Below are 16183 nucleotides of genomic sequence, written 5' to 3' on the forward strand. Positions count from 1 at the left end.
CAACTCAAGCTGCTTTGTTTGAAAATGACAGTTTACACTGCTTCTTCCATTTTTCTATGTTTTAAGACCTGCATGCATTAGGTATTTGTCCTAATGCTCTCCCTCCCCTTGCCCACCAATGTCCGACAGGCCCTGGTGTGTGATGTTCCTCTCCCTGTGTCCGTGTGTTTTCATTGTTCAACTCCCATGTATGAGTAAGAACATACAGTGTTGGGTTTTCTGTTCCTGTGTTAGTTTGCTGAGGATGATGGTTTCCAGCTTCCTCCATGTCCCTACAAAGGACATGGACTCATCCTTTTTTATGGCTGCATAGTATTCCATGGTGTATATGTCCTACATTTTATTTATCCAGTTTATCACTGATGTGCATCTGGGTTGGTTCCAAGTCTTGGCTATTGTAAATAGTGCCACAATAAACATATGTGAGCATGTGACTTTATAGAGAATCAAGAATAGTGTTAGATGTTCGAGAAGCTACTTTGCTCCTTGTACACCATATCTGTTTGTTCACCTCTTTATTCACTGGACCTACTGAATACGTATTATGTGTCTGGCACTGTTCCAGGGGCTAAGAATTAAGTAGACTCCATTCTTCTTCCAAGAGTACAGTACTGGACAGGCTGGGGCAAATGAATTCTTTAGATCAAGTGTCAAAAATCCTTGGTGCTGGTTAAAAATGCAGATTCCTGGGATCTACCCTGCTTCTTGATGGGAGAAAGGGGTCCCAAGAATATTCATTTAAACCTGTTCTCTGGGTGATTCTTATGTACTGTAACATCTAATAATTTCTGGTCTAAGAAAGGAGATACCAACACTTCACTGGCATCAGTAAGGCTAAACAGCATTATTGTCTAGATGCAGGTGGAGGAACTTGCTAGAACCTGGTTTTTGATTCCTGGAGAAGGGGTAGAACCCCTGCCCAGAAAAGTGCCTTCACTTACAGGAGCTCCAACATGTCCAGGAGGTCCGGGGAGTCCAGGCGGTCCTTGGGGCCCCTGCCGAAGAGCATTCACAGAGAAAAGTTTCAGGGATGGAAAAGAAAGGCAAGTACAGCCATACAGCTCAGCCAGTCCCATGTTTGGTGACAAGAGCTGCTAGCTCACATCCCACCAAGTGCTGCCCATGCTGCTGGCACAGATCTCGCCAGCAGACACCCCCTCGACCTCTGCTTCCCTTCTCTATTTAGAAGTCATGCCATCTGCTCCTGCTGGAGCCCTGATTCACACCCAGATTCTCTTGACTTCAAGGAACAGCGAAAGGTGTGTGCATATGAACCACCATGAGGCCAGATGCTACTATTCCATTTCACTCCCCCTGTGCCCCTCAGCCTCCCCATGACCTGGCCTGGATATGTTCACAGCTTCTGAAACATTACAACTGATTCCTGTGGCTCATCATTCGCACTTTGCCATGGGCTCAGTACAGCCTGGACAAGTCCTGACAAAGAGCTCAGCAGAAGTCTGCAGACCTGGAGGTGCCTCTGCTAACCAGACCATGAAATGCTATTGCCTCTCAACAACTAGTTTGGAAATACCTATTAAAGTCTGCTAAAATAACAACATACATTCATTCGGCCAAGGGTATCCCAATTTTTAATCTATGCTACTGTAATAAAAATATAGTAGATAAGGAGAAACACACAAATGTACACATGCATGCATATTCAGTGCTTCATTAATTTTAGTGGAAAACAAATGACATTAATATAGTCCTTAGGACCATAAATAGGGGAATGTTATATATTACAATACATCCATATGGATGTTATATATTACAATATATCCATGTATGATTGGATACATCCAATACATCCAATTCTATGTCTTAATTATGAGAATGTGTGGGGCCTATCTGTATTTACATAGAAATATGTCTCTCATCTCTTGTTAAATAACAAAGATAAATGACCAAGTATGATATAAATACATTTTTGTAAAAATTTAGGAAAAATCATTTATGTGTGGATATACACACACAAATGTGCATGCAGTTATATGAGAAGAGGAGGCAGGGAGCCTATCTGAGCATCTCTTCTGCACCTAAAGCAATTGGCTTTGCACTGGGCCTTGTCCCCTGGGAACAACAGAAGGGCCCAGCACACAGCAACACTTACCCGCATGCCGACCTCACCCGGAAGCCCCGGCTCTCCCAGTTCTCCTGGCTCCCCCTGAACAAACAAAACAGCACAAAGTCATAGGCAGTGGGACACAGGCCTAGGTACACCAGTGCAGCCCACAGCCTCCCAGGACCTCGGCTTCCTGCAGCTCAGAACTCATCACAGAAACAAGGTAGCCATCAGTGAGCAGGGCCTGGGCTCCCCTCAGATGCCATTTCTATAAGCAAAGAAGCTGACCTTTGCTGCACACAGTATTTTTTTTTTCTTTAGAAACAGGATCTGATTCTGTCTCCCAGACTGGAGTGCAGTGGCACAATCATAGCTCACTCATTATAACCTCAAAATATTTAGTTCAAGTGATCCTCCTGCCTCAGCTTCCCAAGTAGCCTGGAATACAGGCATGCACCACTGCACCAGGTTGCTTTATTTTTTGTAGACATAGACTCTTGCTTTGTTGCCTACTTTGGTCTTGAACTCCTAACTCAAGCGATCCTCCTGCCTCGGCCTCCCACAGAGTTGGAATTACAGGTGTGAGCCACCATGCCCAGCCACACAGTATTATCTCCACTCCCACTCACTTTAACTTTGGAGAGAGCAGGGGAAAAGTGTAAAAACTGGCGCCACCCTGATGGTTGTCTTCATGGAAAGGATGTTGGCCACCTAGAGTGGAGTGAGAAGAGAGCCTAGGGTCCATGGAACTCTCCTTTCTCCCTTGTCTCCAGGATCTTAGACCACCTGTCCCAAAGGGCTGCCCGCTGTAGACCTCAGCACTGCTCACAAGACAGGTTCCCTCTCTGAGACCTGATTTTATGTGGCTGGACATGGCGAAGGGATCAGAGAGGTGAAGAATACAGAACTAATGTCCACTTGGATTCTTGGTGGAGAGGAGACTTACCCACCGGAGCTGAGATCACTTTGAGCTTGGGTTGCTGGAGGATGTTGCAGCTCAGAGGCAGGTGAGATGAAGAGGTGGGGTTGGGGGTAATGATCAAGGAAAGCTGGCTTTCCATATAGGGTGTAGGGTGCTGCTTGGGTCTCACTCTGACTCCTCTAGCTACAAACTGGGGTCTTAAGCAAATCCATTGCCTCGCTGGGGCTAGTTCCAAGTCTAGGCATAGGGTAAAACAATGCTGCCTTGCAGAACTACTTGTTAACTAAATGAAAAATCATTTCCAAGGACAGGCAGGCGATACCCGGGGGCAAAGCTGCTGCTGGTCTTATCACAGCTATTAGGCTGAGCCCCTGGGATCTGCGAGGATCCTGATACGAATAAGTCCCTGCTCAAGCCTGGCCCTGGCAATGCCACCCCACTTGAGGACACGGGGTTCTGACCAGGAGGTCACCAGCCCAGTACTGCCTTGTGAGCCAGGGCAGACGGAACAGAACTTACTCTCATGCCTTTGCTGCCGTCTCTCCCGGGGGGGCCGGGCAGGCCCAGGGAACCCTAGAGCCAAAAAAAGAGAATAGCAATTAGTAAAGAATAACTGAGACAGGCTCTCAGAATGCTAGTGCAGTGGAGAACGTGCCAGGAAGGGAAGGAAATTGTGGCCAAGACTGCTACTCAAAAACTAATCCACAAGCCTGCAGCATGGGCATCACTTGGGAGAGTATAAAATGCAGATTCCCAGGTTTCACCTCAGATCTACATCAGGGTCCATGTTGTAGCCACATACCCAGGAGATCTGTCTGCACCTGATGTGGGAGTAAGCAGCTCTGGTCCACAGTCCTTCACTAGCTGGAGGTGCGGCCCTTCCTCGCTCTGGGCTTGGTGTGATATGTGTAAAGTAGAGGATTGGGCTGCAGCGGGGCTCTCAACCTTGGCATCATAGACATCCAACTGGATAAGCATTTGCAATGGGGCTGAGCAGTGCACTGTAGGATGCTTGGCTGCCACCCTAAATGCCAGCAGCACCCTCCAGGGGTGACAACCAAAAATGTCTTCAGATATTGCCAAATGCCTCCTGGTTGGGAACCACTGGGCTAGAAAAGGTATTCGACTTGTAATTTTAGCTGGGACAAACTTCTTTCTAAGGAATCTTACGCAGACACACATGACATGAATAAACATGGAGCAGCCGTGGGAAGTCCGGGGCTGGACCAGCTCCTCACCCCACTTTCTACTCCACACACTTCCCAGAGAAGGCTTGGGGAGGGAATCTAGAAACAGGTAACTCAAGCACCTCTAAGCTCCCGATCAGCTCCAACATCACTTGGTGCCAATCAAAGCATCCTGCCTGAGACCTCCCACCCAGCTCCTGGCTCTCCATCGGTGTCTCTGTGGCACTGAGAAAGGCTGCGCCTCTCTCTGGGCTGTTTCCATCTATACAGTGAGGGTGCTGGGTATTCAATGGATGAATGAACAGATGAATCTCTATGTAAAGTGTAGAAAACACTATATGCCAAAGTATATTTCTACATATGTCATCTGATTTAATCCTCATTATAATCCTGAGATATGTATTATTTTCTCAAAGCATATCAGATATTTCTAGATTTTATCTACAAACATGCATGCACACACATGCTTTTAAGATTTCTATGAAATGCCTTCCACGGCCTCAACATTCTTTCTAATATAAGTCAGTGTGATATTGAAAAGAAAGACTGACATGACAGATGTCTCTGGTCATGGCATGAGACAGACATGAATCCATCTCAACTCTAGACCTTCCTGGCTATGAGACCTTTTTTTTTTTTTTTTTTTTTGAGACATGGTCTTGTTCTTTCACTCAAACTGGAGTACAGTGACATGAACATGGCTCATGCAGCCTTGTCCTCCTGGGCTCAAGCGATCCTCCCACCTCAGCCTCCTGTGTAGCTGGGACTAGATGCACACATCACATCTGGTTAATTTTTGTATTTTTTTGTACAGACAGGGTTTCACAATGTTTCCCAGGCAGGCCTCGTACTCCTGAGCTCAGGCAATCCACCTACTTGGCCTCCCAAAGTGCTGGAATTACAGGGGTGAGCCACCGTGCCCGGCCCTGGCTGTGAGACCTTAAACACACCCTGGAAGGCTCAGGGTCCCACTGACCTCAGGTGTGAAGTGTGGATACTGTTACCAGCAGCAGGATGGCTGCAAGGGGAGGCAAGGTTTGGTAAATGAAAGTGCACACACTCTGCTGTGGGGACAGAATTGAGTTTCCTGGTACTGTCTGTTCTCCCAGTGACCCAGTCCCATGATGACAGAAGGATCAAATGGAAGCACCACACCAGCGCACCTGTGGCCTGGGAAAGAACACCTTCACCAGCTGCTGTGGGCACCATAAGCCTCTGGGGACAGCCACACGGATTTGCTCTGCTGCCCTTATCTGACAATTCAACAGTGGAGACAAAGGGACTATGCACAGACACAACACTGATTTGCTTGTAAGTTGCTCGTGGTTCTCAGGCTCGGGACCAGGAGGGTCTAATCCTGGGCCCTGAGGGGTAGTACCTTCATGTGGGTCGGGCCTGGCAGAGGGGATGTCTCCAGCAAGGAGGCCTAACGAGCAGCCATTCATGGACAGGGCAGGCTGAACACCACTCGTCCGACCCTCGCTTAGAGGAGGGTGGGTACTTTGGGGCAAATTCCTTACTCTCTGAATCTCAGTTTCGTTTTATTTTCTATAAAATAGGGACAATCATGGTGTATTAGGGTTCTGCAGAGGGACAGAACTAATGGAATATATATATGTGTGTGTGTGTGTGTGTGTGTGTATATATATATATATATATATTTTTTTTTTTTCCAAAGGGGAGTTTATTAACTAACAATAACAAGATCACGAGGTCCCACAATAGGCCATCTGCAGGCTGAGGAGCAAGGACAGCCAGTCCAGGTTCCAAAACTGAGGAACCTGGAGTTCAATGTTCCAGGGCAGGGAGCACCCAGCATGGGAGAAAGATGGAGGCTAGGAGGCTGGGCCAGTCTCTCCTTCCACATTTTTCTGCCTGCTTATATTCTAGTTGTGCTGGCAGCTGATTAGACAGTGACCACCTAGAATAAGGGTGGGTCTGTCTTTCCCAGTCCACTGACTCAAATGTGAATCTCCTTTTGCAACATCCTCACAGACACACCCAGGAACAATACTTTGCATCCTTCAATCCAGTCAAGTTGACACTCAGTATTAACCATCAGACATGGCCACTGTGAAAAGCTGTTATAAGTATTAAAGTCCTCCCAGGAGCTTCATAGATCATTCCCAAAGCCTCCTCTAGATGAGAACAATTTGATTTGCAGTCACCAGGCTTTATGGTAGCAGGAAGGTTGGGGGATTCTTTGATCAAACAACTTTGTGAAAAAAATGCAGAGTTAAACCAAGTGAAGCAAGTTCCTTTACAGTGGGTTTTCTTGAAGGCTTACTCATGCCCTTGTTGATGATTCTCCACAAGGCCCTGGCCCACCAGACCCTTTTCAAAGGCATGGAAGGACCTGCCGTGGCTCAGAGCCCAGAGCCCATGCAGGGAGAGGGGCTGCTGCTTCTCGGAGCCTCATCTCGGTAAAACTGGGTCCAAGACAAAATGAACAAGGGCTGTTTATTCTTAAACTTGTGATGGAGAGCAGGCTGCCATTGCTTTCATTTCAGCAGAGGGTTTGAAGATGTTAGTTAGAGAATCAACCTTATTTCTAGGGTTAAAAGAGGAAATACTGAGACAGTCTCAGATTGGTGAGTGTTGTATTTAGGGGTGATTTCTGGAAGGCGGGAGACATTCTAATTCCAGTATGCCTGTCCATCCTTGGCTGGATAGAAAGGGGCAGGTGCATGGTTTGGGAATATTTCATAAAAGAAAGGATTGTTCAATTGGAAGGATAAGGGATTTCTGTCGTCAGTTGTTTCCGGGAAAAGAGGGGCCAGTGGGTTGCTTTTGTGGGTTAAACTATCACAAGCATCTTCCTTGGGGGATGCTGTCATGGCAGCTGCTTTCTCAGCCTCCAGTTACACATCGGAAAAATGAGGAGCCACCTCCCCCTCTACTTCCCCATTTGGCTGTTCTGGAATTTAAATTTTAAATTCTGAGATTGAAAGAGGTAACCAGTACAGGAGGAGGTGATTTCTCCCCGATTAAACACACATGCATGTTTAATAATAGCAGAAACAACAGTCAGAGTAAAGTAATATTAATCATAGTGTATTAATGTGATAGTACAGATGTTGCTGAGGATAGTTTATCTAGTTCTACAAGGCGCCAGGCACTGAGCACTTTACATCCATCACTGCATTCAACACCTCCCCACAACAGTTCTAGGAAAGAGACAGAATCATCATCTCCATTTCAGTGTTTATGAAACAAAAGCACGGACAGCTGATTAGCTCTAATCTAATCCGTTGATTACAGCTGATTAGATTAGATTTAATCTGTCCAAAGTTACAGTGCTTGTGGAAGAGCCAGACTCCGGGCCCTAGAGTGTGCTTCCGAACGTCTTCACAACACTTAGTGGTGTCCGAACTCACATCAGTTCCCTGGTTGCTTGGCAGCCCTGTAAGCTAAGTGTTGCTATCCTCACCCTACATTCAGGCACACTGGGGCACAGGGCAGGTGCATGACTTTCTCATGACTACTGGGGAGTCTACATGGTAGAGTGAGGCAGGTTGGGGTAGTTCACACTTGAGCATCCAGCTCTCCCTCTCCAGGGATCCTGACCTTCCTCTTCAGCCTCCACGAGCCCTGCTCCCCTGGGAATACTGGAAGGAAGACTCATTTGACTGCCTCACAGGTGGAGAAGCTCTGTGTGGAGCCAGGAGATGGTGGTGAGCAATAGAGTGGGCTCAGCTCCCCACACAGCCTGTGTCTCCAAGATCCATGCTCTGACCTCTACCTGCCTCCTGCACTAACCTGGACAAATGGTGTGTCCATTTCCTGATGGCAGGGTCACCAGTCCATAAGCCATGTCCCTACAACCCTAGGAATCAATTATAGATTTTCCAATAGCAGGGAGCATCACAAAAGGATGAGGACTTCCTCTGAGGGCATGCGCTAGATAGTGCATCCTTCCAGAATCAGGCCTCTGGGGGTGACTCGCCTGAGGTGTCGGTTACCCATTTACGATGGCAGGTCCTCGAATGACCGGTCTGTCTTCTGGCTCTGGTGCGTTGGGAAACGCTGCAGCTGAATGCAGAGGGAGGGACGTCTTGATGGGATGGACTCCTGCCTCAGGAATAAAGTAGGGGGAAGCAGGACACCTTGGCCTCTCCTCCCAGTTGCCAGTTTTCTAGCCTTGTTGGTTCTTTCAATTAGATAGATGCCCAGTAGATATCTGTGTGGATTTTTCTCATCCACAAGGTGGGAGCTCTGTGAGATGCAGAGCAGGACTTAATCACCTCTGCACTTCCAGGGTCTGGCTTGACATAGTGTCCACACTGCCCCATGTGCTTCAATTCTGTCAAGAGCCCTGAGGGCTTGTAAGGGAATGTAAGACTCTCCTACTTCAAAATCAGTCTTGTGTAAGCCCTAGAGACAAAGTGAACAGCAGGTATGGTAGAGAGGTAATGGTCCTTAGAGCCAGTGAGCCACAGCTTCACACTGTCCACCCCCCACCCTCCCTGCCTCCCCATCACTAAGTACTGATGACTTTGGCCAAATTGGCGAAATGCTCTGAGTCTCAGTCTTCATCTGTAAATAGGGATGGTCAACCTAGCTTCAGAATTGGTGCTTCCCAAGGACACAGAAAACTAGGCGTGTTGGTTTTAGATGGCTAAGGTAGTAGAAGAAAGTCCCTTCTGCTTTGTTCAGGGATGTGGCCACCTTTACTGTATATTCTAAGAACCGAACTAGAGGTCTCTGTAGAAGGGAATATGTTCTGAGTCAGAGACGGTAACATCTCTTTTTGAATCTTTTTTTACATGCTTAAGATAACCAAGTCAGCACTGCAAATACATAGATTTTAAGAAATGTCCACCCTCAAGTCATCCTGAGATCCAAGCACTTTACTAGAATGATTTCTGCCCTATGAAAACTTTGCTCCAAGAGAAACTCAACCTAACCCAAATATTTCATTAGTATTAATATTAGTATCATTGATTCTTTTTTTTTTAATTTTTTTTATTATTATACTTTAAGTTCTAGGGTACATGTGCACAACGTGCAGGTTTGTTACATATGTATACATGTGCCATGTTGGGGTGCTGTACCCATTAACTCATCATTTACATTAGGTATATCCCCTAATGCTATCCCTTCCCCCTGTCCTCTCCCCACAATAGGCCCCAGTGTGTGATGTTCCCCTTCCTGTGTCCAAATGATCTCATTGTTCAATTCCCACCTATGAGTGAGAACATGTAGTGTTTGGTTTTCTGTTCTTGCGATAGTTTGCTGAGAATGATCGTTTCCAGCTGCATCCATGTCCCTACAAAGGACACAAATTCATCCTTTTTCATGGCTGCATAGTATTCCATGGTGTATATGTGCCATATTTTCTTAATCCAGTCTGTCACTGATGGACATTTGGGTTGATTCCAAGTCTTTTCCATTGTGAATAGTGCTGCAATAAACATACGTGTGCATGTGTCTTTATAGCAAGCAGCATGATTTATAATCCTTTGGGTATATACCCAGTAATGGGATGGCGGGGTCAAATGGTATTTCTAGTTCTAGATCCTTGAGGAATCACCACACTGTTTTCCACAATGGTTGAACTAGTTTACAGTCCCACCAACAGTGTAAAAGCATTCCTATTTCTTCACATCCTCTCCAGCACCTGCTGTTTCCTGATTTTTTAACGATTGCCATTCTAACTGGTGTGAGATGGTATCTCATTGTGGTTTTGATTTGCATTTCTCTGATGGCGAGTGATGATGAGCATTTTTTCATGTGTCTGTTGGCTGTATGACTGTCTTCTTTTGAGAAGTGTCTGTTCAGATCCTTTGCCCACTTTTTGATGGGGTTGTTTGCTTTTTTCTTGTAAATTTGTTTGAGTTCTTTGTAGGTTCTGGATATTAGCTCTTTGTCAGATGAGTAGATTGCAAAAATTTTCTCCCATTCTGTAGGTTGCCTATTCACTCTGATGGTAGCTTCTTTTGCTGTGCAGAAGCTCTGTAGTTTAATTAGATCCCATTTGTCTATTTTGTCTTTTGTTGCCGTTGCTTTTGGTGTTGTAGACGTGAAGTCCTTGCCCATGCCTATGTCCTGAATGGTATCACCTAGGTTTTCTTCTAGGGTTTTTATGGTTTTAGACCTAACATTTAAGTCTTTAATCCATCTTGAATTAATTTTCATATAAGGAGTAAGGAAAGGATCCAGTTTCAGCTTTCTACTTATGGCTAGCCAATTTTCCCAGCACCATTTATTAAATAGGGAATCCTTTCCCCATTTCTTGTTTTTGTCAGGTTTGTCAAAGATCAGATGGCTGTAGATGTGTGGTATTATTTCTGAGGACTCTGTTCTGTTCCATTGGTCTATATCTCTGTTTTGGTACCAGTACCATGCTGTTTTGGTTACTGTAGCCTTGTAGTATAGCTTGAAGTCAGGTACCGTGATGTCTCCAGCTTTGTTCTTTTGGCTTAGGATTGTCTTGGCAATGTGGGGTCTTTTTTGGTTCCATATAAACTTTAAAGCAGTTTTTTCCAATGTGGTGAAGAAAGTCATTGGTAGCTTAATGGGGCATTGAATCTATAAATTACCTTGGGCAGTATGGCCATTTTCACGATATTGATTCTTCCTATCCATGAGCATGATATGTTCTTCCATTTGTTTGTGTCCTCTTTTATTTCACTGAGCAGTGGTTTATAGTTCTCCTTGAAGAGGTTCTTTACATCCCTGGTAAGTTGGATTTCTAGGTATTTTATTCTCTTTGAAGTTATTGTGAATGGGAGTTCATTCATGATTTGGCTCTCTGTTTGTCTATTACTGGTGTATAAGAATGCTTGTGATTTTTGCACATTGATTTTGTATCCTGAGACTTTGCTGAAGTTGCTTATCAGCTTAAGGAGATTTTGGGCTGAGACAATGGGGTTTTCTAAATATACAATCATGTCACCTGCAAACAGGGACAATTTGACTTCTTCTTTTCCTAACTGAATACCCTTGATTTCTTTCTCTTGCCTGATTGCCCTAGCCAGAACTTCCAACACTATGTTGAATAGGAGTGGTGAGAGAGGGCATCCCTGTCTTGTGCCAGTTTTCAAAGGGAATGCTTCCAGTTTTTGCCCATTCAGTATGATATTGGCTGTGGGTTTGTCATAAATAGCTCTTATTATTTTGAGATACGTTCCATCAATGCTGAATTTATTGAGCGTTTTTAGCATGAAGGGCTGTTGAATTTTGTCAAAGGCCTTTTCTGCATCTATTGAGATTATCACATAGTTTTTGTCTTTGGTTCTGTTTATATGCTGGATTACGTTTATTGATTTGCATATGTTGAACCAGCCTTGCATACCAGGGATGAAGCACACTTGATCATGGTGGATAAGCTTTTTGATGTGCTGCTGGATTCAGTTTGCCAGTATTTTATTGAGGATTTTTGCATCGACGTTCATCAGTGATATTGGTCTAAAATTCTCTTTTTTTGTTGTGTCTCTGCCAGGCTTTGGTATCAGGATGATGTTGGGCCTCATAAAATGAGTTAGGGAGGATTCCCTCTTTTTCTATTCATTGGAATAGTTTCAGAAGGAATGGTACCAGCTTCTCCTTGTACCTCTGGTAGAATTTGGCTGTGAATCCGTCTGGCCCTGGACTTTTTTTGGTTGGTAGGATATTAATTATTGCCTCAATTTCAGACCCTGCTCTTGGTCTATTCAGGGATTCAACTTCTTCCTGGTTTAGTCTTGGGAGGTTGTACGTGTCCAGGAATTTATCCATTTCTTCTAGGTTTTCTAGTTTATTTGCATAGAGGTGTTTATAGTATTCTCTCATGGTAGTTTGTATTTCTGTGGGGACAGTGGTGATATCCCCTTTATCATTTTTATTGCATCTATTTGATTCTTCTCTCTTTTCTTCTTTATTAGTCTTGCTGGCAGTCTATCATTTGTTGATCTTTTCAAAAAACCAGCTCCTGGATTCATTGATTTTTTGGAGGGTTTTTTGTGTCTCTATCTCCTTCAGTTCTGCTCTGATCTTAGTTATTTCTTGCCTTCTGCTAGCTTTTGAATGTGTTTGCTCTTGCTTCTCTAGCTCTTTTAACTCTGATGTTAGGAATGAAGGAAAAAATGTTAAGGGCAGCCAGAGAGAAAGGTCGTGTTATCCACAAAGGGAAGCCCATCAGACTAACAGCAGATCTCTCAGTAGAAACTCTACAAGCCAGAAGAGAGTGAGGGCCAATATTCAACATTCTTAAAGAAAAGAATTTTCAACCCAGAATTTCATATCCAGCCAAACTAAGTTTCATACGTGAAGGAGAAATAAAATCCTTTACAGACAAGCAAATGCTTAGAGATTTTGTCACCACTAGGCCTGCCCCTACAAGAGATCCTGAAGGAAGCGCTAAACATGGAAAGGAACAACCAGTACCAGCCATTGCAAAAACATGCCAAAATGTAAAGTCCATCGATGCTAGGAAGAAACTGCATCCACTAACGAGCAAAATAACCAGCTAATATCATAATGACAGGATCAAGTTCACACATAACAATATTAACCTTAAATGCAAATGGATGAAATGGTCCAATTAAAAGAAACAGATTGGCAAATTGGATAAAGAGTCAAGACCCATCAGTTTGCTGTATTCAGGAGACCCATCTCACATGCAGAGACACACATAGGCTCAAAATAAAGGGATGGAGGAAGATCTACCAAGCAAATGGAAAACAAAAAAAAGCAGGGGTTGCAATCCTCTTCTCTGATAAAATAGACTTTAAACCATCAAAGATCAAAAGAGACAAAGAAGGCCATTACATAATGGTAAAGGGATCAATTCAACAGGAAGAGCTAACTATACTAAATACATATGCACCCAATACAGGAGCACCCAGATTCATAAAGCAAGTCCTGAGAGACTTACAAAGAGACTTAGACTCCCACACAATAATAATGGGAGACTTTAACACCCCACTGTCAACATTGGACAGATCAACGAGACAGAATGTTAACAAGGATATCCAGGAATTGAACTCAACTCTGCACCAAGTGGACCTAATAGACATCTACAGAACTCTCCACCCCAAATCAACAGATTATACATTCTTCTCAGCACCACATCGCACTTATTCCAAAACTGACCACATAGTTGGAAGTAAAGCACTCATCAGCAAATGTAAAAGAACAGAAATTATAACAAACTGTCTCTCAGACCACAGTGCAATCAAACTAGAGCTCAGGACTGAGAAACTCAATCAAAACCGCTCAACTACATGGAAACTGAACAACCTGCTCCTGAATGACTACTGGGTACATAACGAAATGAAGGCAGAAATAAAGATATGCTTTGAAACCACTGATTCTTAACATTACAAAACGCCCTTATCATACCCTTGTGATAGACCTTCCAAAATCCCCCAGCTGGACTCACCATCAGCTGCCCACAGCAGCTTTGAAAAGAGAAAGTTAGGCTGGGTACAGTGGCTCAGGCTTGTAATCCCAGCACTTTGTGAGGCCGTGGCGGGTGGATCATGAGGTCAGGAGCTCAAGACCAGCCTGGCCAACACAGTGAAACCCCATGTCTACTAAAAATTCAAAAATTAGCTGGATGTGGTGGTGGGCGCCTGTAATCCCAGCTACTTGGGAGGCTGAGGCAGGAGAATCACTTGAACCCAGGAGGTGGAGGTTGCAGTGAACCAAGATCACACCACTGTACTCCAGCCTGAGTGACAGAGCTAGACACCATCTCAACAAAATAAAATAAAATAAAAAATTAAAAAATAAAAGAAAGAAAAGAGAAAGTTATAGCTCTGAGCTGCCTATTCATCTTCCACCAGGAAAGTCATTTAACTTCTGTGAGCCTCTCATCATTTCTAAAGTAGAGGTTTACACGCTTTCAGATGAGAATTAAATGTAGAGATAATTTACAGACTATGAAGTATTATTGAAATGTGAGCTCTTTCATTGTATCTCTTGATAACTAAGAACACTCATCCAAGTGCATGGGATGGGTCAGGGAGAGGAGTGAGAAAAGACTGGAGGTTGCCCCTAAATTGGTAAGGTCAGGCATAGAATGATCTTTAAAAGAATATGTAAAGCTAAGGATCCACAATAAAGCACAGAAGAAAAAAAGGAAAAGAAAGGAAAGGGCAGGAAGGAAGCAAAGAAGAGAGAGAAAGAGAAGGAAAAAAGCCTAGGCTGGGAGGAGAGGGTCTGATCTGCATGCAGCCTCTGTCTCATATTAGCAGAGCAGAACAGACTCATTCCCCTCCTGTGTCTCAGCTCCTTCACCTGGAAGGGAGATGGCACAAGGAGGAGGAGTACCTCTGGCTCAACATGGCTGGTAAGAGGCCTTGAGAAAATACTTGGGAAATGCTTCATATACAGGGAAATTCAAAACAAGCATCAGATACTATTATTTTGGGTAAACTACCCAAGCCTCTATTTTCCACCTATAAAAAGAAAATCAACACTCAGGGTATAAGAGAATGACAATGGATAAGAGCCACTGCAGAAGACAACCAAGGCTCAGAGAAGAGGGGCTTCCCTCTGTTCACAATGGCCGTTGTGACTCAAAATCAGGGCTTGGCTCCAAGTCCAGACTCTGACCTCTCTTCCACCCCTGCCTCTCCCTCCACTGCATACAAACTCACTTCCTTCATGATCTCATTTGGAGGCATATGGGGGTGGGGGGCAACCATCTAGCAGGAAATTATCCATCTCCCCACACCTAGTTGTCAGCATCCAGAGCCCCAGGGATCATCCTGTTACCTCATCAAGTAAGACACAGAGAAAAGAGAGAACAAATATTTCTGCTGCTCTTTTGGCTAATTAAATATCAGGCCCTATTTCTAAATGTTAACAAAAAGACCATTGCATTGCTAGAGGAGCTGTTACTAACATTCTTCATCCATTTGGTATGCACTTTAGTGGGGTCTTAGGAATATGCTGGGCAGTGGTTCTGAAAGCATAGTCATGGGCCAGCTGCATCAACCCCACCTGGGATTGTGTTAGAAAGGCAACTTCTCGGGCCCCACCCCAGACATACTAAATCAGACATTCTGAGAGTGGGGTCCAGCCTGTTAGCTTAAAAAGTCCTCCCAGTGATTTGGATGTTGTCTCAAGTTTGAGAACGATTTGTCAGCACAGACAAATGCAGGCTGTGAAGTCAGAAAACATGAACTCAAATCCTGGCTCATCCCCATGAAGAGGTAAAGTCACCTGTGCTTGGTCCCAGGTGAATTTTCATTTTATAATGAATAGCCTGTAAAACAAGGACAGCAATATTTACCATGAAAGTTAAACTAAATAGCACATGCATTAATCCTAGCAGATAGCAAGTCCTTGTAAATACGAGGTACTATCATGATTCTTAGATGATCTATGAATTATTTTAGGTGAATTTGAAGAAAGGGAAGGTTCTTTATGTTGGCCTCCTAGAACATGCTTTCTAATAACACTCTCTAGGTTTCCTGAGGTTTTAGGAGTTATAGAAGTCCTCCTCAGGGGGAGACTGAAGAACTCTGACATTTTGCAGCTGCTGGTCGCCTCTGGAAATAAGACCTCATTAATGCTGAGAAGGCAGAAGACGTCACTTGGTTTATAAAAAAATGGTGGAACACTATGCTGGTGTAATGGTAATTATGCTTAACGTTTATGAGCACTTTTTACAAACATAAGTCATCTATTTTCATTAGCTCATTTAATCCTTGCAGAAACCCTCCGAGGCAAGTACTATTATAGTTGTTAATTTATGGATGAGGAAAGCAAGGGTTACAGGGCTAAGTAACTGACCCACTGATACACAGCTGCTAAGTGACCCAGCCAAGGTCTAGATCCAGCCAGTCTGTGACCGGGGTCTGCACTCTGAGCTTCCCCTGCCCTCCCAGTTCAGGAGTCCAGCATTTACCCTTCCCATAAGTGCTCTCACCCTCTTGTACGAAGCCCTTGGTTTTGTGACTGGTCCATTAGACTTGGCAAGCACCTGAGTGTCAGACGGAGCTAGAGGAGAAATGCAGATTCCTATCCCAGCTCTGCCTGAGGCCCTGCAGTGCTGTGAACTTCAGAACTTCCCCA

At 44.4% G+C, this 16183-nt stretch overlaps 1 protein-coding gene across 1 annotated transcript in view; it reads right to left on the reverse strand.

Annotated features, from left to right (window-relative positions):
- COL22A1 (collagen type XXII alpha 1 chain) overlaps positions 1 to 16183 on the reverse strand; it is a 297548-nt gene that overhangs the window by 189014 nt on the left and 92351 nt on the right. The window contains exons 12-14 of the mRNA XM_025394525.1: positions 3507 to 3560; positions 2114 to 2167; positions 942 to 995 (exon numbers count right to left, since the gene is read on the reverse strand). Of these exons, the coding sequence (XP_025250310.1) occupies positions 942 to 995; positions 2114 to 2167; positions 3507 to 3560 (162 nt within the window). The remainder of the gene's footprint in view (positions 1 to 941; positions 996 to 2113; positions 2168 to 3506; positions 3561 to 16183) is intronic.

This window comes from Theropithecus gelada, chromosome 8 (assembly GCF_003255815.1).
Source record: "Theropithecus gelada isolate Dixy chromosome 8, Tgel_1.0, whole genome shotgun sequence".
NCBI lineage: Eukaryota > Metazoa > Chordata > Mammalia > Primates > Cercopithecidae > Theropithecus > Theropithecus gelada.